The 25,921-nt window shown below is 42.5% G+C and overlaps 1 protein-coding gene across 3 annotated transcripts in view; it reads left to right on the forward strand.

Moving 5' to 3' along the window:
* The first annotated feature begins 5,523 nt into the window (after positions 1-5,523).
* LOC126469533 (uncharacterized MFS-type transporter C09D4.1-like) overlaps positions 5,524-25,921 on the forward strand; it is a 185,211-nt gene continuing 164,813 nt past the window's right edge. For all 3 annotated transcript variants that reach the window (XM_050096651.1, XM_050096653.1, XM_050096652.1), the window contains exon 1: positions 5,524-5,819. In XM_050096651.1, coding sequence (XP_049952608.1) covers positions 5,538-5,819 — 282 coding nt within the window. In that variant the 5' untranslated portion in view covers positions 5,524-5,537. The remainder of the gene's footprint in view (positions 5,820-25,921) is intronic.

Consider the following 25,921-nt stretch of genomic DNA (forward strand, 5'->3'; position numbering starts at 1 on the left):
CGTTCGCCTGGTAGTTACGTTATCAAAGGAAACAGGAAGTGTTCAGCCACATGTGAAACGTCAACCACGACCTGCAAAAGATGATGATGCCCAAGTAGGTTTTTTATCTGCTGTCGCGGCTAATCCGCACATCAGTAACAGACAAATAGCGTGAGAATCGGGAATCTCAAAAACGTCGGTGTTGAGAATGCTACATCAACATCGATTGCACCTGTACCATATTTCTATTCACCAGAAATTGCATGGCGACGACTATGAACGTCGTGTACAGTTCTGCCACCGGGCACAAGAGAAATTACGGGACGATGACAGATTTTTTGCACGCGTTCTATTTAGCGACGAAGCGTCATTCACCAACAGCGGTAACGTAAACCGTCATAATATGCACTATTTCGCAACGGACAATCCACGATGGCTGCGACAAGTGGAACATTAGCGACCTTGGCGGTTTAATGTACGGTGCGGTATTATGGGAGGAAGGATAATTGGCCCCCATTTTATCGATGGCAATCTAAATGGTGCAATGTATGCTGATTTCTTACGTAATGTTCTACCGATGTCACTACAAGAAGTTTCACTGCATGACAGAATGACGATGTACTTTCAACATGATGGATGTCCGGCACATAGCTCGCGTGCGGTTGAAGCGGTATTGAATAGCATATTTCATGACAGGTGGATTGGTCGTCGAAGCACCATACCATGGCCCGCACTTTCACCGGATCTGACATCCCCGGATTTCTTTCTGTGGGGAAAGTTGATGGATATTTGCTATCGTCATCCACCAACAACGCCTGACAACATGCGTCAGCGCACTGTCAATGCATGTGCGAACATTACGGGAGGCGAACTACTCGCTGTTGAGAGGAATGTCGTTACACGTATTGCCAAATGCGTTGAGGTTGACGGACATCATTTTGAGCATTTATTGCATTAATGTGGTATTTACAGGTAATCACGCTGTGACAGCATGCGTTCTCAGAAATGATAATTTAACAAAGGTACATGTATCACATTGGAACAACCGAAATAAAATTTTCAAACGTACCTACGTTCTGTATTTTAATTTAAAAAACCTACTTGTTACCAACTGTTCGTCTAAAATTGTGAGCCATATGTTTGTGACTATTACAGCGCCATCTATCACAAAGCGAAAAAAGTGGTCCAACCAAAACATTCATATTTATTTACGTACTACACGAATATGTAATAAAAAATGGGGTTCCTATTTTTAAAAAGGCAGTTGATGTCCGTTTGACCTATGGCAGCGCCATCTAGCGGGCCAACCATAGCGCCATCTGGTTTCCCCCTTCAAGCTAGACGAGTTTCGTTCTTCGTAGTTTTTTTGTTTGACTTTTATTTAGTGAGGTATTTGGCCAGGTCACGGTCAATGGACCACCCTGTATAGATGTAGGTGTCTTATGAATTACATTGTTTCCATTTCTAGTACCAGTCTGTTGTATTTAACGCATTGGCTGTTACTACAAAACTCAAGTCAATGGCGGATTCTCAACAACTGGTATAATCTTGTCTACGAAAGTGTTATTCAATTCCTTGGTTAAATGAAAAAAATTGTATGCAGCAAATCATTACATGGTTCAATAGAGTTCTTACACAGATGAAAAACCACAGAGAGGTATACACACTTTGTAAGACGTGTCCCCGGCAAGCACATTGCTTCGAGTCATGTGAATCCTACGAAGAAGGAGGATGTAGCCTGAATTTAGGCCGGCCGGTGTGACCGAGCGGTTCTAGGCACTTCAGTCTGCAACCCCGCGACCGCTACGGTCGAATCCTGCCTAGGGCATGGATGTGTGTGATGTCCTTAGGTTAGTTATGTTTAAGTAGTTCTAAGTTCTAGGGGATTGATGACCTCAGATGTTCAGTCCCATAGTTCTCAGAGCCATTTTTGAACCTGAATTTAGAGAATCTGAATTCGAGGAACACTTTCTGTTAATTATGCCGTCAGCATCGTGTATCTCGAGCAGGGATCACGAGAATAAGATAAGAGAGATTAGCACACTTACGTCGCAAGATAGACAACCATTTTTCCGTCGTTTAGTACGCTAACAGCATAGGACAGAAAATCGATAATAATGCTACGAAGTAGCCCAGCCATGGTTCATACAGTGGCTTGCGGAGTATATACATTATCTGATCGAATGTATCCAGATATATTTATGTAATGCTGACTTCACTACAAGATGTCACCACAGGCTGACCTACCAGCATAACAGATGGAAGCGAGTATTGTGGAGTCAGTAGAAAAGCAGTAACAGAAAAATCAGTCGGTGAGGAAAGTTCAGTGACTCTGAACGTCGACTAGTCTTTTGATGTCTTCCCAGTGACAAATGCATGAGGGACATGTTAGCCCACGTCGATTGCTGGTGATGTGATTGTGAAGTGGAAACGCGAAGGAGCAACCACTGCTAAATCAAAGCAAGGCAGACGTCACAGACTGACGAACAGGGTCAGTTGAGCATTACGGAGGCTGGTTGTAAACAATCGCATGAAATCAGTGCAAGAAAACACTTGTGAATTCCAAACTACTACCAGCAGTCCAGTTAGCACAATGACTGTACGTACAGTGTTAAAAAGAATGGGGCATAATGGTCGAGCAGCTCTTCAGAAGCCACACATTTCTGTGAGCGATACTTGAGAAGGTGTAATGAGCAATGCCACCAGACAGTGGGTAACTGGGGTGCTGAACCACGCTGTACCCTGTGGCAATCCGATGAAAGGGTTTGGGTTTGGCGAATGCCTGAAGTACGTTACCTGCAAGCATATCTAATGCCAACAGTGAAGTACAGTAGAGGTGATGTTACGATATGGGGATGTTTATCATAATCACGGTCTTGTCCTCTTAATTTTTTAAGAAAACGCTAAATGCGGAAGGATATGAAAACATTTTACACCGTTGTGTACTGTGTACAGTCGAGGAACAGTTCAGAAACTATGATGGAATGCGTTAGAGCGTACTTCGTTCCAGACCTCAGCGTACTATATCACTACCTTCTCTGGTTTCGGCTCTTGAGGAGGAATGCGCTGCCACTCCTTCATAGACATTCTGACACTTCATCGAAACTGTCCCCAGCATAGTTCAAGCCCTCATACGAGTATAGAAGAAGGGCGGACACACCTCATATCATTGTCGACCTAATGAATATTCTAATAGTTTTGGTCAGATGGTGTATGTACCTGTATTCAACAGATCAATTTGGGTCACAAGTCTCTCAGATCGCATGGAAAGGGACCATTGTGTGCGGAGAGGGAAATCCTTTCTATTTAGGGGGCTCAACGACTTCTCAGTATCCTCCATTCAACAGTACCGCATTGCCGCACGACCCTTTCTTTCTTTTTACGGTGTAATCAGGAATGGCTGCTTGTCTGCGGTGGTGGCCTAGACAAAAATCTGTAGGTTGTTACAGTGCAGAATCGGGATAACGAGCTTTTGCACCTTCCTTGGCATTCTAATTCCAATAGTGATGTGAAGCTGACTTTTCACGTGTAACATGTTCTGATTTTGAACGACCATCTTCTCTCCCGCAATTCTGCAATACGACAGCCCTGATGCTCTGTTACTTGCGCCAGGTGACGAAAGCCTGGCATGTCTATAGTGCTCGAAAGAACAGACCGGTCTCTCAATAATTCAAATACAATGTCCATTGGCGCATGCTCATTACGTGGTCACTACTCTATCCACAGCACGCCGTTTTGAAACATTGTGTGTACTGCCTTTATTCAGTTTCCCATGACAATACAGCTCTTTTACACTGACGCGACAAAAGCCATCGGATGCCTCTTAATACCGTGTCGGATCTCCTTTTACCCGGCGTAGTGCAGCAGCTCGACGTGACATCGATTCAACAAGTCGTTGGAAGTCCCCCACAGAAGTATTGAGCCATGCTGTCTCTATAGCCGTCCATAATTGCGAAAGTGTTGCCGGTGCAGGATTTTGTGCACGAACTGACCTCTCCATTACGTCTCATAAATGTTCGATGAGATTCATGCCGGGCGATCTGGGTGGCCAAATCGTGCGGTCAAATTGTGCAGAACGTTCTTCAAAGCAGTCTCGAACGATTGTGGTCCTGTGACATGGTGCATTGTCATCTGTAAAAACTCCATCGTTGTTTGGAAACGGAGTGGCCGAGCGGTTCTAGGCGCTACAGTCTGGAGCCGCGCGACCGCTACGGCCGCAGTTTCGAATCCTGCCTCGGGCATGGATGTGTGTGATGTCCTTAGGTAAGTTAGGTTTAAGTAGTTCTAAGTTCTAGAGGACTGATGACCTCAGAAGTTAAGTCCCATAGTGCTCAGAGCCATTTGAACCATTTGTTTGGAAACATGGTCATGAATGGCTGCAAATGGTCTTCAAGTAACCGAACACAACCATTTCCAGTCAGTGATCGGTTCAGTTGGACCAGAGGACCCAGTCTATCCATGTAAACATAGCCTACACCATTATGATGCCACCACCAACTTGAGTCCATGGCTTCGTGGGGTCTGCGCCACACTCGAACCCTATCGTCAGCTGTTACCAACTGAAATCTGGAATTCTCTGAACAGGCCACGGTTTTCCAGTCGTCTAAGGTCCGATCAATATGGTCACACGAGCCCAGGAGGGGCTCTGCAGGCGATGTCGTGCTCTTATCAAAGACACTCGCTTTGGTCGTCTGCTGCCATATATTATTAACGCCAGATTTCACCGCACTGTTCTAACGGATACGTTCGTCGTACGTCTCACATTGATTTCTGTGATTATTTCAGGCATCGGTGCTTGTCTGTTAACACCGACAACTCAACGCAAACGCCGCTGCCCTCGGTTGTGAAGTGGAGGGCGTCGGCCACTGCATTGTGTGTGGTGAGATGTAATGCCTGAAATTTGCTATGCTAGATGCACTCTTGACACTGTGACTCTCAGGATACTGAATTCCCTAACGATTTACAAACTATAATGTCCCATGTGTCTAGCTCCAACCACCATTCCACGTTGAAGGTCTGTCAATTTCCATCAGGGAGCTATAATCACCTGGGACACCATTTCACAAGAATCACCTGAGTACAAATGGCAGCTCCGCCAATGAGATGCCCTTTTATTTTTGTTTTTACGAGATTCTACCGCTATCTGTTTACGTGCATATTGCTATCCCATGACTTGTCATCCCAGTATAAATTACATTATTGAGTAATATTCTCGAAGCTCTCAGACTAATATTTACTGCATTTTGGTACAAAACCCTGACCTGTTCTTCCCTCTAGGCGTGCCACACAATAATTGCGTAATGGCGATAGCTCACTTGTCACGCGCATGTAGCTCTAAACTGTACATGACGTGGGGGCACAACCGACATATGCATAAGGATTGTGCCAAAGACGTCTGTTTTCTGGAGAATTATCTGAGATTAGTATCGAGGCAGGGCCTCAGGCGTTGAGTAACAGCAACGCCGAGATTAGGTGCGGAGGCCGGTGCTGCAAACAAACTTATATGGCTGGGAGCCGGTGGCGGGTGGCAGTGGATGGCAGCGATGAGCGCGCGGAAGATGTCCATCAGGGCTGATTACGCGGCGGTGGCGCTGCAGGACCCCGCGCAGTCGCCGCTGCCGCTGCGGGTCCGCGTCTACCCGCAGCGCTGGCTCATCCTGGCCATCTACATGCTCTTTTCGACGTCAAACCTCTGGCAGTGGATACAGTACGCAATAGTCGGAAACTTGGTGCGCAAGTACTACGACGTCAGCAGCTATGCCGTAGATTGGACGTCTGTCCTCTTCATGCTGGTCTACATACCATTCGTTTACCCAGCGTCGTCCCTGATTAACGAGAAGGTGAGTGCTTTGCATACATCGGCAAGCTTTCGTGATCCTTGTCAATAAAAATTATATCTACTCCCCAGCCTGTATTGTGTAAGTCTCTTCATCTCTGAATAACTACTGCAACATACATCCATTTGGCCTGCTTACTGTATACATGCCTAGGTCTCCTTCTACAACTTTTGCACTCAACACTGCCATCTATTACCAAATTCGTTAATCTTTGATGCCTCAGGATGTGTCCTATCAACTGATCCCTCCTTTTAGTCAAGCTGTGCCATAAATTTCTTTTTTCCCGAATTCGATTCGGTACCTCTTCATTAGTTATTCGATCAACACAGCTAATCTTCAACATACCACCTTTCAAAAACCTCTGGTCTTTCCTCGTCTGAACTACTTATCACCCACGATTCACTTCCGCAAAAGACTACGCTCTACACAGATACCTTTAGAAAAGTTTTTCTAATACTTAAATTTATGTTATGGGTTAACAAATTCATCTTTTTCTAAAATGCTTCTTTGTCAATCTGAATTTCATACCCTCTCCACTTCGGCTATCATTAGATATTTTACTGCTCAAACAGTAAATCTCGTCTACAACTTTTAGTGTCTCATTTCCTAGTCTAATTCCTTCAGCATCGCCAAATTCAATTTGACTACACTCCATTACCCTCCATTTACTTTCGTTGATGGTCATTTAATAACATATTTTCAAGACACTATCCATTCTGTTCAACTGATCTTCGAAGTTCTTTTGTTTCTGTGACAGAATTGCGACCTCATCGGCAAACCTCGAAGTTTTTATTTCTTCTCCCTGAACTTTAACATCCCTCCCAAATTTCTCCATTGTAACTTTTTACGTTAGTCAGTGTACAGACTGGTTAACATTGTGGTAAGCTACAACCCTGGGTCCCTACCTACGACTGCCCTTCCACGACCTTCAACTCTTACGACTGCATTCTGGTTTCAGTAAAAGTTGTGGATAGCTTTCCGTTCTGTGTATTTTTAGCACAACCAGCTCCAGAATTTAAAAGAGTGTATTGCAGTCAATAGATGTCTTTAAATATACAAGTGCTGTAAACACTGGTTTGCCTTTCACCACACTATCTTCTAAGATAGGTCATAGGGTCAGCGTCGCCTCTCATGTTCTTGCAGTTGTCTGGAACCCTAAGTGATTTTCCCAGAGGTCAGCTTCTACCAACCATTCTTTTCTTCTGGAAGTAAGTCGTGTCAGTATTCTGCAAACCATAAATTATTAAACTGACGGCTCAGTAATATTCACACATGTCTGCACCTGACTACTTTGGTATTGTAATTATTGCAATCTTCTTGCAGCCTGGGGGAATTACAAATGTCTAATATATCTTGTATACCAGATGGAAAAGTTTTGTCATGGCTGACTCTCCCAAGAATTTCAAGAATTCTGAAGGAATTTTGTCTGTGCTATGGGCCTCTTTTGACTTAAGTCTTTCAGTGTTATGTCAAATTGTTCTAGAAGTAGTGGCATTGCCCGTGTCTTCTCGGTATCGGCATGTTAATATGTTAGTGGTAGAGGGTGGCTGGACGCTCTTCCTGTCACCACACCTTCCTTCCTTCCTTCCAACCCAGAACGGAATTTGTGTATTCCATCTGTGTGCGTCTAGTGTTGTCCCATGTGAAAGAGCTAGACCGTTTTCGAAATGTTTGCGAATCTTGTAACTGAGGTGAAACGTGAGTAGAAGTCCAGTACTCACCTAATCAGATGTGGAAAACCGCCTAAACACCACGTTCAGGCTGGCCGGCACAAGAGCACTCGTCGTTAATTTGCCGGGCGTTGTTCCAGCGATGGCACGTCTCCCCAAATCCCGAAAGCGGAGTGCTAGCCCCGCAGCTATCCAGGACTCAAAGTATCGTATCTCCATTACAATATGCATTTACTTCCTCTTCCCTTTTTATAATACTGCCTCTAAGTTCATTTATCTTGTATAGCCCATCTATATGTTCTTTCCGCTTTTCAGCTTTCCCTTCAGTGCATGGTACTGATATGCCAGCTTGAGCTCTTGATATGCATATAGACCGGATGGAGTGGCCGAGCGGTTCTAGGCGCTTCAGTCTGGAATCGCGCGACCGCTACGGCCGCAGGTTCGAATCGTCCCTCGGGCATGGGTGTGTGTGATGTCCTTAGGTTAGTTAGGTTTAAGTAGTTCTAAGTTCTAGGGGACTGATGACCTCAGATGTTAAGTCCCATAGTGCTCAGAGCCATTTGAACCATTTTTGATAAGCATATAGCTGAATCTCTTTTCTCCCAAGATTTCTTTAGTTTTGATATTGGCGGCATTTATTTTTCACCTAGTCACGCATACTTCTACAGCTTTGCATTTGTACTCTAGCCAATCCAGCTTAGCCATTCCTCAGTTTCTGGCAATCTCGTTTTTTAGACGTCTCTGCTCCCTTCCGCCTGCTTCATTTGCTATATTTTTAAGTTTCGTTCTTTCATCTATTAAATGCAATATCCCGTGTGTTAAACAAGGATTTCTACTAGACCTTGTGTTTTTTACCTATTTTATTCTCTGCTACCTCCACCATTTGATTTTCCGAAGTTTGAGTTTTGTCTTCTATTGCCTTCCTTTCCTCTATTTCAGTCAACCATCGCGTAATTCTCCTTCTGAAACACTCAACAACCTCTTGTTCCTTCAGTTCATCGATTCACATTGATGTGTCTAGACAAGACAGCTTAGACACAATGAGAGGAAGCCGAAAGGCACGCGCTAAGCTAAAGCTGGATGGCGTGAGGTCTGAAACAGGATACGTAATGAATGCTATAAAGAAAAGTACGTAGCTGCTGGAATACTTAACTTTAATCCATCCTCGTGGTACATCTGGAGATTGTGGCGATACAAGTGAGACTCTTTAGATACATGCAATGTTACTAATGGCGCCTTGCTAGGTTGTAGCCATTGACTTAGCTGAAGGCTATTCTAACTATCTGCTCGGCTAATGAGCGATGCTTCGTCCGTGTAGTCGCTAGCAAAGTCGTCCGTACAACTGGGGCGAGTGCTAGTCCGTATCTCGATACCTGCCTTGTGGTGGCGCTCGGTCTGCGATCACACAGTGGCGACACGCGGGTCCGACATGTACTAATGGACCGCGGCCGATTTAAAGCTACCACCTAGCAAGTGTGGTGTCTGGCGGTGACACCACACACATCTTCTTAATTTCGTACCTTTACACAGGTTACCAGTTTCACTCCGCAGTTCATAAACAATAAATTATATTGTAAGGGTTTACATCTGCCCCTGGAAATGTCTTACAGCTTGAAATGTGATCTCGAAGCCTCTGTCTTACTATTACATTATCAGTTTCAATTCTTCCAATGTCTTCAGGTGTCTTTCACGTATAGGCACGTACTTTTCCTTTTATACTCCTCAACATTTCGATCCTACTGCTGGAATCTTATTGGGAAATTCAAAAGGTTGAATATTGCCGGAAAACAGTTTCCTGTTGTCACGCCACGACAGCGTCCTGTGCTTTTCTGAAAAATGAATTAGCGTGAGACAGTTGTCAGGCTCTCACTGGCAGGTTATCGTTATTCACCCGCTTTTAATTAAGTTCTGGCATCCTGTGGAGCGCGGAAGGAAAAATTTCAAAAAAATGGCTCTGAGCACTATGGGACTTAACTTCTGTGGTCATCAGTCCCCTAGAACTTAGAACTACTTAAACCTAACTAACCTAAGGACATCACACACACCCATGCCCGAGACAGGATTCGAACCTGCGATAGTAGCGGTCGCGCACTCCAAACTGGAGCGCCTAGAACCGCTCGGCCACCCCGGACCGCAAAAAATTTCAATTATTTAGATATTGCAGTCTGAAAAACTTGCCCTGCTGTGTGTCTAAAGCAGGCGGTATAATGCATTCAGAAAAATGAAAATTCTCTACCAACTAATACTTTTCAAAAATTCAAAATTCTAGTCACGCACTAAAAAACACATTAATATATACAATAAAGCATTATAATAAACATATATCAAAAATCGTAATTAGCTAGAAAGAATATGAACTGAAAATAAGTGATGAAACAGAAAACAAAAATGAATGTATTAGATTGCTTCTAGTGTGGACTACTTTGCTGCTCTTCGGTTTACGGCAACGTCAGTATCTCTTCGAGTTTTGCCTGCTCAGAGTGGGACAATAACCTACGCTTACAGACACCAGTTGACGTTATGTAAATTTTATTCCTATATAGATTATTTGTATTCTGTAGTCCTAAAGATAGCGTATGGGTCGGTAATTCTCGAGCATTCCATATGAGTTTCATACATAAATATATTTGATTCATCATTAAACCTTTAATACTGTAATTATAAATAACCGTTCAATTATTGGAAGCCTCGGCAAAACATCGAACCGTCACAACAACAACATACGTTACTATTACTGGTTACTAACATATTTATATAAAACTAAATTACGATATTACATATTCTACTATAAAAGAACCGCTACACGTCATTAATAACACGGTGTTTTCATGCTACTTGTGAGCATATATTCGCGCATTTGCTGGTCGTGGTTACTTTCACCTGTGTGTCACATAACAGGCGGCGAAAAACTGAGAACGAGTGAGGAGCTGATATTAATTAACTATCTTATTTACTTTAGGTTACAAACGTACTTATATACATGTATTACATAAGACACCAGAGGCCACATAGCACACCAAGCATAATTATCTCGCCTTTGTATTTCATTCGTGGATGGTACGTAGGAAGCTCTCTGTATGAGGCTGGATTTCTCTAATTCTAACGTTGTGGTCATCGCACGAGTATGTTTCTTAAGTCATTTTGGACCTTAGGTTCTCGGAATTTTATAAATAAAGCTCTCTGCAATACACTAACTCATGTATCTCTCCCAGTGAAGTTTATTAGTTTAGTGACACATTCCCACCGGCTAAACAAATTCGTGCAGAATACTGCTGTTTTCCTTTATAGAACATCTGATCAAAAATATCCGGACAACCCTATGCAATGTGGAACTGACGACTGCAGGTGACGAGAGGCGGATCCGCTAGTATAAAAGGAGGCGGAGAATATCGTGTTGTCAGTAGAGAAGCAGTAACCGCAGAAAGGGTCAGTTAGGAGAGCTCAGTGATTTCGAACGTGGCTTGGTCATTGGATGCCATCTGAGTAACAAATCCATCACGGGCATTTCATCCATTCCAAAGCTGTCTAAATTCCGAAGTCCGGCTGCTGATAGTCTCCGACCAATGGTGCGGGATGTAACAGAATGAGCAGGGGGACCATTACTTGTTCTCGGATGGCGGGCGCAGATGTGAAGGGGTTACGATGTGCTTGGTACAGAGTATAACGATCCTCCTCTGTTTTGGTCAGACATGGTCGACCGGAGGCCTGAGGACATCTACGCCTGTCCTCATGTTCCCACGCAGTCTAACATCTGGCCACTGTCACATTCGAATGCCCTACAAATCTAGATATTGTACGATTCGATCTGTTAGCCAAATGGAGACTTACAAAGAGGCCACTATCAAACTCTGTCAGGTGCTGACAAAGCTGTCTCACACTAGTATGCAGCATCTCTGTGTCCTTCACCGTGGTCATTCGCCATCTGACGCTGTTCAGACCTCTTAAATACCCTACCAGGCCTGGTAACAACACTAAACACGTGCAACTCTAATGTACTCTGGTGGCTGTTCTACATGTAACATAGAATTGCAACTCTAATCCTTTATCCATCAATGATGTGCACCCATGTTTCCAGGGTGCTTAAATTTTTGTCAGACAGGATATATATATATATATATATATATATATATATATATATATATATATATATATATATATATATATAGGGTGTCCCACTCAAACCTCACTGATTTCAAAGACCCAGGAAAAAAAAATCACAGTAGATCCGACAATGAAAATTGCACCACATTGTGGAGCATCTCAAAGAATTTATTCATTTATCATCAATATACCTCTACATGTGAACCATTTGTAACATGAAGAATATCGAGTCTATATTCAATTTCTTGCCAAGTTCTTTGTAACATTTCCTGTGTTATTGTTGCAATTGCATTAGTGATACGATGTCGCAACGTACGAATATCGTCCACTTTGGTCGCATACACACGGTCCTTCACGAATTCCTACATGAAGAAATCAAGCGCCGTAATGTCGGGTGAATGTGGTGGCCAGACAATGGGTCCTCCGCATCCGATTCAACGACTCGGAAATTTCCTATCCAGGAACTTGCGAACAGCCATTGACCTTGCAGCGGAACTCCATCTTGTTGAAAAACGATGTTGGGTTGCAAGTCTTGTATCTGAGGGTACACAAACTGCTCCAACATGTCCAGATAGACTTGACAGTAATCGGCGATTTTGTTTCTGAGAATCACACTACTGCTTGTGCGCGCTGCTGTGGAGTCGCCGTTTTCACTTCATGCGACCATGCTGTACTCTGGTGATTCATCCCCAGATTTAAGACAAAAGTTTATCTAGCAAAATTAGATTGGGAGAATTTTGAAAACACATGTATAAAACGAGTAGCTGGCAAAACTGCGCGGTAGCGTTCTCGCTTCCCACGCCCGGGTTCCCGGGTTCGATTCCCGGCGGGGTCAGGTATTTTCTCTGCCTCGTGATGACTGGGTGTTGTGTGATGTCCCTAGGTTAGTTAGGTTTAAGTAGTTCTAAGTTTTAGGGGACTGATGACCATAGCTGTTAAGTCCCATAGTGCTCCGAACCATTTTTGGCAACACTGCCACATCATGGAGCGCATTGGAATGTACAGAGGAACGCTTAATACTCTGCACAGCCGAATTAGCAGTTGTAGCTCACTGCGGAAACTCCTAGGACCTCAAATCCGCATCCACCATAGAACTATTGTCCGAATCCTCTCAGGTTCTTTTTTTTATTTCTAGACCTCCGTTCCCTAGTTCTCGTCGTTTATAAGAGGGACATCATATCGTCACATGACATTTTTCAACCTCTACAACAGCCATTGTTGGTCGGAACACGACCCACATGTCACCCGTGAACGAGGCTTTCAGGCAGGATTTGGCATAAATCTTTGGGCTGGAATCGTGATAGGAGTGAATTTGGGCCCTTACCTACAGACGGACAAGTTGAACGCGCCCCTGTATCGTACGTTTCTTCGCAATGCTTTGTCTGAAGTATTAGAAAACGTTACACTTGGTGTTCGGCAGCAGCTATGGTTTCACCATGATCGTTCACCGCCACACTTTGAAATGAATTTGGGTAACTATTTAAATGAACCGTCTCGAGGGAAATGGATTAGTCTCCGAACTTAAATCGATTAGATTTTTATTTGTGGGGACATTTAAAGGAATAAGTTTATAGTACTCCACCAATGGATGTGCACGACCTACTAGTTCGTGTGCATGCCGCTTCGATAATGGTCGGTGCAGGTGTGTTGCGTAGGATCCAGCCAAGCGTGATACAGTGAGTGGCGAAGTATGAGAAATGCAAGGTCGTCGCTTGAACATCTTCTCTGAAGTGAACGTTGCTCGTGCGTGTACATTCTGCTCTGCGAAGATAAGCCTGGACGTTAAAACGCACAGAATGAAATTATTGTGCGTAACATAATGCGAAATCAAGTGTAACCTATCTATTGCATTTCTTGTACCTCATTGTCACAGACGATGCTACTGTATCCACTGTTATTTTCTATTGGCTTTATTTGTGTCATGAACGAAACAAAGTGGTTTGTAAGAAGTTCATGCTATGTATTAATATTTAAATAAAGTTAATAGTAACCGAAAGAAATACACAGGATACCACACTGTGGATGTGTAAACTGGATACAGTTTGATGCTTTAACTGAAAAAAAAAAGTTTGCTGCGAACGAGACTATTGTATTGTATTGTATGTTAACTGGGGACCTAGAAACGACGGAAAGGCTCCGTCCCCGCCGCAGCCGCAGTGGTCCACAACCCCAAGACGACTACCTCAGTCCACTTCACCCCTCAGCCGCCCCACACCGAACCCAGGGTTATTGTGCGGTTCGGCCCCCGGTGGACCCACCGGGGAACGTCTCACACCAGACGAGTGTAACCCCTATGTTTGCGTGGTAGAGTAATGGTGGTGTACGCGTACGTGGAGAATTTGTCTGCGCAGCAATCGCCGACATAGTGTAACTGAGGCTGAATAAGGGGAACCAGCCCGCATTCGCCGAGGCAGATGGAAAACCACCTAAAAACCATCCACAGACTGGCCGGTTCACCGGACCTCGACACAAATCCGCCGGCGGATTCGTGCCGGGGACCAGGCGCTCCTTCCCGCCCGGAAAGCCGTGCGTTAGACGGGATGAGGAATCGCAAACCGACCGCCGAGTGCGGCACTTTTTCTTCACTCTTTATATATACAGGGTGTTTTAACTTGAGACAACCAAATATCTCGAAAACAACGCATCGTGCCAAAAAAGTTAATAACAGTAAAGAGGAAATCTGTCTGTGCTACAACTGGCCACCACTTAACAATTCCTTCTGCGTGGGCGGGGACAACTTCGCATTTTCAATGTGAAAACCCCATTTTTATTGTATTCTACGCCAAAAAATACTGTCACTTCAGGGACGTTTTACGTTACTACAATAGTTGTGGCTTGTATTCCGCCGGTAGCGGCCAGCGCGCGAGTTACGGCGGTTGGATGGAAACACACCGAAATCAGTCACCCTCATGAGGGGGTTCGAGGGCGATCACCGAAATCAAGCGGTCCGATGGTCTGGAGACTCACCACAACCAACCCCATAGGGAAGAGAAAACAACGTTGCCATATAGGTAGCACATTTGTCAGAAATGTCTGTGTGTAGCCTTATTATTTGTAATGTACAATCACATTGTAAACTGAAATGGAGAATTAAATGCGTCGATTCTTAAGTTTTAAAACAGGCACACTTGATATTTGTCGATAATAGCGCCAGCTATCACAAATGGGGAACAACGGTTTGAGTAAACCGTACGTATACATCTGGTAGAATCCGAATATGCAATAGAATGGGCGGTTCCTGTTTGAAATACAAAGTTGACTCCGACTACGCAGGAGAGGTGGTTAGCGCAGACGGATGTCCCCTTTACTAATATTAAATTTCCACCTCGAACATTTTTTTTCGTACTATGCGTTTTTTCGAGATATTTAGTCATCTCAAGTTAAAATAAACACCCTATATACGACAAAAATTTCGCCATGTATTATAACATACTGTATTATTCATGTTACAGCTTACATTTTGGTCTACTCCTGTATACACTCGAGGCATATTTCTCATGTGTTTAGGTATAATTTGAAATTGCCTTGGAATCAGGGTTTGAAACTTTAACAAATGTATTAGGATTTATTGTGCTAATGGAATATCTTCCCGGGAATAATTCATCATTCTAGCGTGTCGCAGATAGCTGGTACTTCGCTGGTGGCTGAAAGCCAGAAAGTCAGAAGCTTTTAGCCGTCTCCTCTGTTGAAATTTCATCCTTTTTTAGAGAATTCTACACTCTACGTATGTGAAAGTCTCTTCCTTAATCGGCATGTTCAAGGCACAATTCTCACTAAAAGAAGCAACTTCTTACGTTCAGCTGTTCTCCTGCTGTCAAACTGCGATACTCTAATAGTTTCAATGCCATGTCTGATTAAGAATCAGAATTTTCGAAACATGTAGCGAGTGAAGCACTGAAGTAGCTAAGGTATTCTTTCCGCATTTGAGAGGCCTGGGATTCACTTCCTCGTCCTGGCCAACCAGATGTAGACTTTTCTGACCCCCTAAATCGCTTAATTCAAATGAAATGACTTTTTTTTCCAAAGGGGCTGCCGATTCCTCTCCCTTCTGTGTATACTCAGAAACAGTGCTCCATCTGCAATGCCTTACTCTTTTCTTCAAGAGAAGTGACTGCAGATCCCCTTGCCATGCTACAAACAACTCCATTTCATGACTCAGTGTACGTGACGTGGCTGTACGTTCCTGCACTGCTCAATAAACAATATGTACTATCTGATCAAAATTATCCGAACAACCTCATGAAATGCGGAATTAACCACTACAGGTCACGAGAGGCGGACCCGCCAGTATATAAAAAGGTGGTGAGTGTTTTGTTGTTAGTAGAGTAGTAACAACAGAATGAATCGGACGCGACATCTCAGTGACTCCGAACGCGAACTACTTCCTGGATGCCACCTGATTAACAAGTGAATAACATACATTTCCACCTATTTTTTTCTGTTTACTTCTTGTGCAGAATCAGTATTTGTTCCGCTGGCTCCGTGCAGTTTCTGCCTGATAAGTAACTTATTAATGGTTTGTCTAGAAATGTGCCTTTGTGGCTCAGTGGCTTAAATTCCAGACTACTAACCCACAACTTTAGGATTCGATCCTGGTTGATCCTATTATTTCCTCAGCTACTTAACTCTGTGTAAGCTTGCCATTATATGGAATAATTTAATTCCTGCAGGTTCGCAGGAGAGCTTCTGTAAAGTTTGGAAGATAGGAGATGAGATACTGGCAGAAGTAAAGCTGTGAGGACCGGGCGTGAGTCGTGCTTCGGTAGCTCAGCTGGTAGAGCACTTGCCCGCGAAAGGCAAAGGTCCCGAGTTCGAGTCTCGGTCGAGCACACAGTTTTAATCTGCCAGGAAGTTTCAACATTTCGGTAAATTGCACGAGGAAATCTGAATCAAAGATCAAGCAATGGCTTTATACTGTCGAAAAAGTTTTTATTTCGCAGCTGCAGCTGTTCGTTGAGAATTAGGCCATCATGACGAGAGATATGTTTGAAAATCTCCAATTCCTCTAAAACATCTAACCTACCCCCTTCTTTTCGGTATGCAGAATATTGTTATCGCCTATGGCTTTAGGCACGTGTCCAGTAATTAAGAGATGATCGGCAAAGCATGAATTTAGGGGACTGGTGCCGTTCTTTCTCAAAAGATGTTCTTTATATCTGATGGTGAAAGCACGTCCAGCTTGCCCTATATAATAGGAGGAGAAGGTATCGCAGATGATCTTATAAACGCCAGAACTTTCTGTAGGGGAGCGAATGGATTTCAAATAATGAATGAAGTTTCTCTTTAGATTATTATTAGTAGAGAAGGCAACATTGCAGTTGTATTTGTTGCGAAGCATGCGCTGAATCTGATAGGAAATGGGTCCTATGAAAGGAATAGAAAAACGTTTTTTTGGGTTAATTTCAGTGCATGAGGTGTTGATCGTGGTAGTTCTTGCAGTTTTCTTTTTTAGGATATCGTCCACTATGTTAGGCGTATATTCATTATTGACTGCTATGGTTTTTTTAGTATGTGACTTGCAAGTACTGCATCTTTTTCCAGTCAGTACAAACTTTAATTTTATTAATGCATTATATACTTAATATGTTTTAGAACAGTTAGTCTAATTCTGAAGACGACGCTCATAGTAGCGTCGAAACCTGGTCAATTTTGACTTAATATTTGTGATCGAGGGCTTATTTGTTCTAATGTAAGTCTGACACGGTCACTGAACCTTAGTAGCTATGTTCAAAGTTATATATATCGTTATCATAATTACAGACGAATACAGGAGTGTATTACATGTACAGAACGTATTTCCTTCAGTGTCCCAACGGGAAATCTCTGAAAATCAAATAAAGTTTCTGATGAGATGTTTGATAAAAATAGATGCTATAAAAATTAATTTAAAAGAAACAAAAACTACATTCCGTTAGTAAATGACAAAAAATTGGAGCAATAAATGGCATTGGATTTCATATTTATGTATTATTCTTGACACTCATTAGTCACAGATGACGAATAAGTGTTTTCATTCGTGTAAGTTAATAATGTTTCGAATAATATTTGTTATTAGCGAATAATAAATAATAATTTATTTGTATGCGTTATTCGTTATTCACATAAATTTCACGCAAGTCTAGTAGTAAAAGAAGGGCATCGCACATGGGCACACTGCAAATTCGCAGCCCATGTGGAACTTAGCGCAGGCGCGTGAAATCCACGTGTCTGCGAACAAGCCTCAACCAGCTGTGATAGCCGCGTGGATGGCTGCGTGTACATCCGTTCAGGAGGGTAAAATTAGCATCTGTAATCTTTGGCAATTTTCCGTATCGTTCGAGAAGCGTATTCGCGCTCTCACTTGCACAATGCAGACGCGTGCGGGCAACGCGGATTGGCCATCCGTGTGCAGGGCTCTAATCCAAATATGCAGTACACTTTATGACCGTTTGATGTTTGTTGCATACTGCCTTCATGGTGTTGCAGTTTTAATGACCAATGGCTGTGTAGTAAATGTTGATGCTTCAAACGACTGTCAGTTGGTATCTAACGCTTCTGTTTGCAAGGGCATCGTTTGTCCTGATTTAGATGGCTTCCTTTATTATGCTGTCCCGAAATCCTTTGGACCTGCACAACACTCTTGTCAGTTCCAATACTAATATATGACTTGCTTCCCAGCTGTGTTCAGCGGGATCCGATTTTTCTTTCTGTCCGAGATGTGTCTGGATTCAAATATGTCTTACTTTGAATGTGATCTCCTGTAGTTGGCCATATTTATTGAGTGCCCAAATTTACAGCATCAGTCTCTTTCATTTTGTGTCAGTCCTTACTTACGATGTTTTTTGGTGGACCGCATGAAAATGTTTTTAGTAAACTGCTGGTCCACTGCACTGAGCTGATCGCTTTTGATGAAACTGATAGCAACGAAAGGACACAGTTCAGGGTGGGAAAACATCCATATAAATACAAGTACGTCACGATAAATAGTTCCATGAGCAGTCTCCTATCTTAGGTTTCATCGTAGTACGTAAATGTCCCAAAATTTAAAAGCTCCATAAAAGCAACAGATCTTTTGGAAGAGTCTAATTATTTTACTAAAAGCTACAGTTTCCTCATTCTGATAAAACTCTTAACGACTAATTCACAAGGGCACAGTGTTATGAGTCACACGTCTTTTACAGCTGTATTGTTTCAAGACAAAAGTTACCTTCTCATTAGGTATCACACCAGCTATCTTTATTTACGTGCTGAGTTTAGCAACGAAATTATTCATCGGGTATGTTGTTGTTGTTGTGGTCTTCAGTCCTGAGACTGGTTTGATGCAGCTCTCCATGCTACTCTATCCTGTGCAAGCTTTTTCATCTCCCAGTACCTACTGCAACCTACATCCTTCTGAATCTGCTTAGTGTATTCATCTCTTGGTCTCCCTCTACGATTTTTACCCTCCACGCTGCCCTCCAATACTAAATTGGTCATCCCTTGATGCCTCAGAACATGTCCTACCAACCGATCCCTTCTTCTGGTCAAGTTGCACCACAAACTTCTCTTCTCCCCAATCCTATTCAATACTTCCTCATTAGTTATGTGATCTACCCATCTAATCTTCAGCATTCTTCTGTAGCACCACATTTCGAAAGCTTCTATTCTCTTCTTGTCCAAACTATTTATCGTCCATGTTTCACTTCCATACATGGCTACACTCCATACGAATACTTTCAGAAATGACTTCCTGACACCTAAATCAATACTGGATGTTAACAAATTTCTCTTCTTCAGAAACGCTTTCCTTGCCATTGCCAGCCTACATTTTATATCCTCTCTACTTCGACCATCATCAGTTATTTTGCTCCCCAAATAGCAAAACTCCTTTACTACTTTAAGTGCCTCATTTCCTAATCTAATTCCCTCAGCATCACCCGACTTAATTAGCCTACATTCCATTATCCTTGTTTTGCTTTTGTTGATGTTCATCTTATATCCTCCTTTCAAGACACTGTCCATTCCATTCAACTGCTCTTCCAAGTCCTTTGCTGTCTCTGACAGAATTACAATGTCATCGGCGAACCTCAAAGTTTTTATTTCTTCTCCATGAATTTTAATACCTACCCCGAATTTTTCTTTTGTTTCCTTTACTGCTTGCTCAATATACAGATTGAACAACATCGGGGAGAGGCTACAACCCTGTCTTACTCCCTTCCCAACCACTGCTTCCCTTTCATGTCCCTCGACTCTTATAACTGCCATCTGGTTTCTGTACAAGTTGTAAATAGCCTTTCGCTCCCTGTATTTTACCCCTGCCACCTTTAGAATTTGAAAGAGAGTATTCCAGTCAACATTGTCAAAATCTTTCTCTAAGTCTACAAATGCTAGAAACGTAGGTTTGCCTTTCCTTAATCTTTCTTCTAAGATAAGTCGTAAGGTCAGTATTGCCTCACGTGTTCCAGTGTTTCTACGGAATCCAAACTGATCTTCCCCGAGGTTGGCTTCTACTAGTTTTTCCATTCGTCTGTAAAGAATTCGTGTTAGTATTTTGCAGCTGTGACTTATTAAGCTGATAGTTCGGTAATTTTCACATCTGTCTACACCTGCTTTCTTCGGGATTGGAATTATTATATTCTTCTTGAAGTCTGAGGGTATTTCGCCTGTTTCATACATCTTGCTCACCAGATGGTAGAGTTTTGTCAGGACTGGCTCTCCCACGGCCGTCAGTAGTTCCAATGGAATATTGTCTACTCCGGGGGCCTTGTTTCGACTTTGGTCTTTCAGTGCTCTGTCAAACTCTTCACGCAGTATCGTATCTCCCATTTCATCTTCATCTACATCCTCTTCCATTTCCATAATATTGTCCTCAAGTACATCGCCCTTGTATAGACCCTCTATATACTCCTTCCACCTTTCTGCTTTCCCTTCTTTGCTTAGAACTGGGTTTCCATCTGAGCTCTTGATATTCATACAAGTCGTTCTCTGATCTCCAAAGGTCTCTTTAATTTTCCTGTAGGCGGTATCTATCTTACCCCTAGTGAGATAGGCCTCTACATCCTTACATTTGTCCTCTAGCCATCCCTGCTTAGCCATTTTGCACTTCCTGTCGATCTCATTTTTGAGACGTTTGTATTCCTTTTTGCCTGTTTCACTTACTGCATTTTTATATTTTCTCCTTTCATCAATTAAATTCAATATTTCTTCTGTTACCCAAGGATTTCTACTAGCCCTCGTCTTTTTACCTACTTGATCCTCTGCTACCTTCACTACTTCATCCCTCAAAGCTACCCATTCTTCTTCTACTGTATTTATTTCCCCCATTCCTGTCAATTGCTCCCTTATGCTCTCCCTGAATCTCTGTACAACCTCTGGTTCTTTCAGTTTATCCAGGTCCCATCTCCTTAAATTCCCACCTTTTTGCAGTTTCTTCAGTTTTAATCTACAGGTCATAACCAATAGATTGTGGTCAGAGTCCACATCTGCCCCTGGAAATGTCTTACAATTTAAAACCTGGTTCCTAAATCTCTGTCTTACCATTATATAATCTATCTGATACCTTTTAGTATCTCCAGGGTTCTTCCATGTATACAACCTTCTTTCTTTCTGCATCTTTCTGCAAACCGTAAAAGGTGATCTTTCATACAGGATGAGCTTTGAATTAGGAAAAATATTTCGTGCATTGTGTCACACACTGAGCCATAAAAATAATATAGTTTTTACAGTGTCCCCATTTTAAAGCGCATTGTAGTTGTGTATGTCAGTCGTTTCTGTTCGTAGCTGAAACTTCACGTGCAACGGGAATGTGAAGTCTGTCACTGTCAGAAACATGTGGTTCGGAAGCTCTTACGGAATTTTTCTTGAGTTTTCCCAGCATCTTATAGCACTGGCTGATAAAAATCAGGACTTTGATGTGTAGTGTGATATATCCGTGGTTCGATTCTTCGCATCCTTATTAGTTATTCGATCTACCCATCTAATCTGTAGCATTCTTCTGTAGCACCAAATTTCAAAATCTTCTATTATCTTCACGTTAGTATGGTTTACCACCCATGTTTCATTTCAATATAAACCTACACTTTCTATCGGTTAAACTTACTCATGAAGTTAATAATTTTTTAAGAAATTCTTTTCTTGACATTGTCACTTGGTCACTTTACATTTTGTATTTTCTGTATTTCAGCCATGTCGTTTATTTTGCTGTCCAAGTAAAAAAAAAAAAAAAACTAATCAGCTACTTTTAACGTCTCATTTCCTAATTTAATTCCCTCAGAATCGCCTGATTTAATTCAGCTGTATACATTACTGATGTTTTACTTTTGTTGATATTCATCTTACAACGTCTTTTCAAGAGACTATAGAATCCGTTCAACTGCTCTTCCAAGTCCTTTTCCATCTCTGTCAGAATTGAAGTGTCATCGTCAAATCTCAAAGTTTTAATTTTTTTCTCGCGGTACTCTACTCGTAATCCCTTTTCTAAGTTTGTCTTTGGGTTTCTCCACTGCTTCCTCAGAGTACAGATTGAATGACATCGGGGATAGACTACAACCCTATCTCACTTCCTTCTCAACTGCTGTTACTCTTTCAAGACAGTCGACTCTTATAAGAAGCGGTCTGGTTTCTCTACAAAATGTAGATAATATTTCACTTCCTGCATTTTATCCCTGATACAAGGAGAATTTCGGTGAGTTTATATGTTTGCCTTTCTTCAGTGTATGATCTAAGATAACTCGTAGGGTTAGTATTGTCTCGAGTGTTCCTGAATTTCTCCGGAACCGACATTGATTTTCCAGAGGTACGCTTCTAACAGTTTTTCCATTCTTCTGCGAGTAATTCGTGTCAGCATTTTGCAACAATGACTTAGTAAACTGATTGTGTGGTAATATTCACAACTGTCTGTATTCGCCTTTGCTTGCTTCATTTACTGTACTGTTATATTTTCTCCTTTCGTCAATTCGATATCTCTTGTGTTTGCACGGATTCCTATTTGGCCTTGTCTTTTTGCCTCTTTGGTCTTCTACTATCTTTACTACTTCATATCTCAAAACTATCAGTCCGTATTCTATTTTTCTCAGAAAATCGTTACCTAATGCCGCTTTCAAAACTCTGATAACTACTGGTTATATGGTTTCATTCAGAACCCATCTACTTAACTTCCTACATTTCTTTAGTTTTAATTCATAGTTCATAACCAGTAACTTATAGTCAGAGTCCACATCTGCCCCTGCAAAGATTTTGCAGTTTAAAACCTGGTTTCGAAAATCTTGTGATATCGTTGTATAATGTATCTGAAATATTCCATTGTCTCCAGGTTTCTTCTACATGTGCAATCTTCTTTCATTGTTGTTAAAGCAAGACTTATCAGTTCTTAAATTATGCTCTGTGCAAAATTCTGCAAAGCGGCTTCTCCTTTTATTTCTTTCCTCGTACACATGTCCTGCTTCTATTTTTACTCTTCTTCCTTTTCCTACTACTCAATACAACTTCTGGATCACAAATTTTCGACTCTCTTAGCGACGTGAATCATTTCATTCTCTAACCTACCTACCTGATAACGGGATCTAACGTTATCCACACTCCCATCTGCTGAACGTCAGTTTTGTTTTTCCTGATGAGAATATAGTCTTGAAGTTGTTACCCGGAGGTCCGATTGGAGGGTAATTTTCACTTACGAATATTTTACCCAACAGAATACCGTCATCATTAAACCATACAGTAGAAATACATCTTCTCAGTAAACATAACGATTTCAGCTTTCTCTTGCTTTCAGTCATTCGCAGAACGAGCATAGCAAATGGCTCTGAGCACTATGGGACTTAACATCTGAGGTCATCAGTCCCCTAGAACTTAGAACTACTTAATCCTAACTAACTTAAGGACATCACACCATCCATGCGACCGGAGCAGTCGCGCGGTTCCGGATTGTTGCGCCTCGGCCACCGCGGCTGGCATAACAAGGCCATGTTGGCTAATGTGACAAGGCTAGATCAGTCATTCAGGCTGCTACCCCTAGCACTACTGTGAGGACTGAATCTCTCTTTTGGAACCACATGATATTATGACCTCTCCACAAAAACCCTTCCTATGTCGTGGCACTTCCGGTAGGCTATCTGTATCATTGAGGTACACAAGCCATCCCACCTCGGGTAGGTCCATGTTTTGTGAGGGATCATATATATTACAGCTCTGCAGTAAACAAATGTGGCTCCCAGAGCAGATTATTGATGACAGTTTTAGAAATGTAGTTGTTGACCGATGAAATGGGCTGACGTTGTATGGTTGTCAGTATTTCACTTTACCTATTTTTATTTGTGACCTCACTGATAAGACAAATTGACGCCGACTTGATTTGTTTTCACTACTGTTTGCCCTCTCCCGGCGTAGTCTAGTTCACTTCTCCTAAGTAAAAATGGTGGTCGAAAACCTCCCTCCCTCCTCATATAGCGATTTGCGTCTGGAAGATCATGATATTGTGACCTGATACAGGATCTTTTTCAATTTCCTCTCGTTACTAATTTGCTGTTTGGACACTTACATAGGCATGTCATTACTTCTGTCTATTAGGGTTCGCGCCTGGGATGTCCTGGGTTTGTGTCTCAACACTGACGTTTTTTCATTGTTCACTAATTTTTGCTATTATCTGTAATTTACACGATTTCAGTGCTCACACGAGCGTCTTGTCATTTCCACCTATTGGGATTACGTCCCAGTTTCCCCGTTTGATCCCAGCGATAGTCACATTATCGCAAATTTTGCTATTTTAATAACACAAGGTTCTCATTATTTCTACATAGCGCTATTGCGTACCAAATCTCGAGACCCACCCCACAGAGACGGTATTTTTTCAAAACTTTACGAGCTTCTGCCTCAAAATATGGATAGGTATTACCTCCTACATCTGTTTCTCGTCGGTAGATACGTAAACTGTCGTTCGTATCCACAAGTGTTTACACCACAGAGTCCTGAATACAAGATTCAAGGCCGGCAGGAGTGGCCGAGCGGTTTTAGGCGCTTCAGTCCGGAACCGCGCAACCGCTACGGTCGCAGGTTCTAATCCTGCCTCGGGCATGGATGGGTGTGTTGTCCTTAGGTTAGTTAGGTTTAAGTAGTTCTGAGTTCTAGGGGACTGATGACCTCAGATGTTAAGTCCCATAGTGCTCAGAGCCATTTGAACAAGATTCAAGAGAGGTAATTCCGTCATATTCATCCTTAAGCAAATGCCTTATCACTTCAAGCTATCGGGACTGCCCCTTACACTGTCCGTCGGAGCTCTGCACTACGCCGCCCATCGCGCGGGAACATGGGGCACGTGGTAGGGACACAGTTTTGCTGTGGCTTGTTGTCGCGCGGACTACTCAACCACAAGGGCTCTACAACACCACGTGCTTGACGTCCACCCGGATAGACATTCTCTGAAAACAGTTTCGGCTGACTATTTCTATAGAACAACACCAAGTCGCGTAAAGTCAGTGACGTTAAACCAATTGTTCGGAAATCGCGGTGATAGACTAACTGTACGTTAGGATCCTATGAGTACGTCTTAGCTTCCATTAGTGGAACTTGTAGTTGACAGTTTTTGTTCGTTCTTGCAGTAGATTTTACATGTGTTAATAATGTTCACTTAGTGACAGATTACTATGTAAATAAAGCAGGGATGCAATGACATTGCATTTAGGTTAGAGAATCCCCTCCCTAGGCCCGACAAGACGCCTCCTGAGACGCAGCAAGGTAGGAGTAGGCAAAATGCAACAGGGAATAACAATATTAATGTGCTAATAGTAAACTGCAGTAGCGTCTACAGAAAGGTCCCAGAACTGCTCTCATTAATAAACGGTCACAACGCTCATATAGTACTAGGCACAGAAAGTTGGCTGAAACCAGACGTAAATAGTAATGAAATCCTAAACTCAGATTGGAATATATACCGCAGAGACAGGCTGGACAGTGAAGGGGGAGGCGTGTTTATAGCTATAAGAAGTGCAATAGTATCGAAGGGAATTGACGGAGATCCGAAATGTGAAATGATTTGGGTGAAGGTCACGGTTAAAGCAGGCTCAGACATGGTAATTGGATGTCTCTATAGGCCCCCTGGCTCAGCAGCTGTTGTGGCTGAGCACCTGAAGGATAATTTGGAAAATTTTTCGAGTAGATTTCCCCACCATGTTATAGTTCTGGGTGGAGATTTTAATTTGCCGGATATAGACTGGGAGACTCAGACGTTCATAACGGGTGGCAGGGACAAAGAATCCAGTGAAATTTTTTTAAGTGCTTTATCTGAAAACTACCTTGAGCAGTTAAACAGAGAACCGACTCGTGGCGATAACATATTAGACCTTCTGGTTACAAACAGACCCGAACTATTTGAAAAAGTTAACG

Source organism: Schistocerca serialis, chromosome 3, assembly GCF_023864345.2.
Source record: "Schistocerca serialis cubense isolate TAMUIC-IGC-003099 chromosome 3, iqSchSeri2.2, whole genome shotgun sequence".
NCBI lineage: Eukaryota > Metazoa > Arthropoda > Insecta > Orthoptera > Acrididae > Schistocerca > Schistocerca serialis.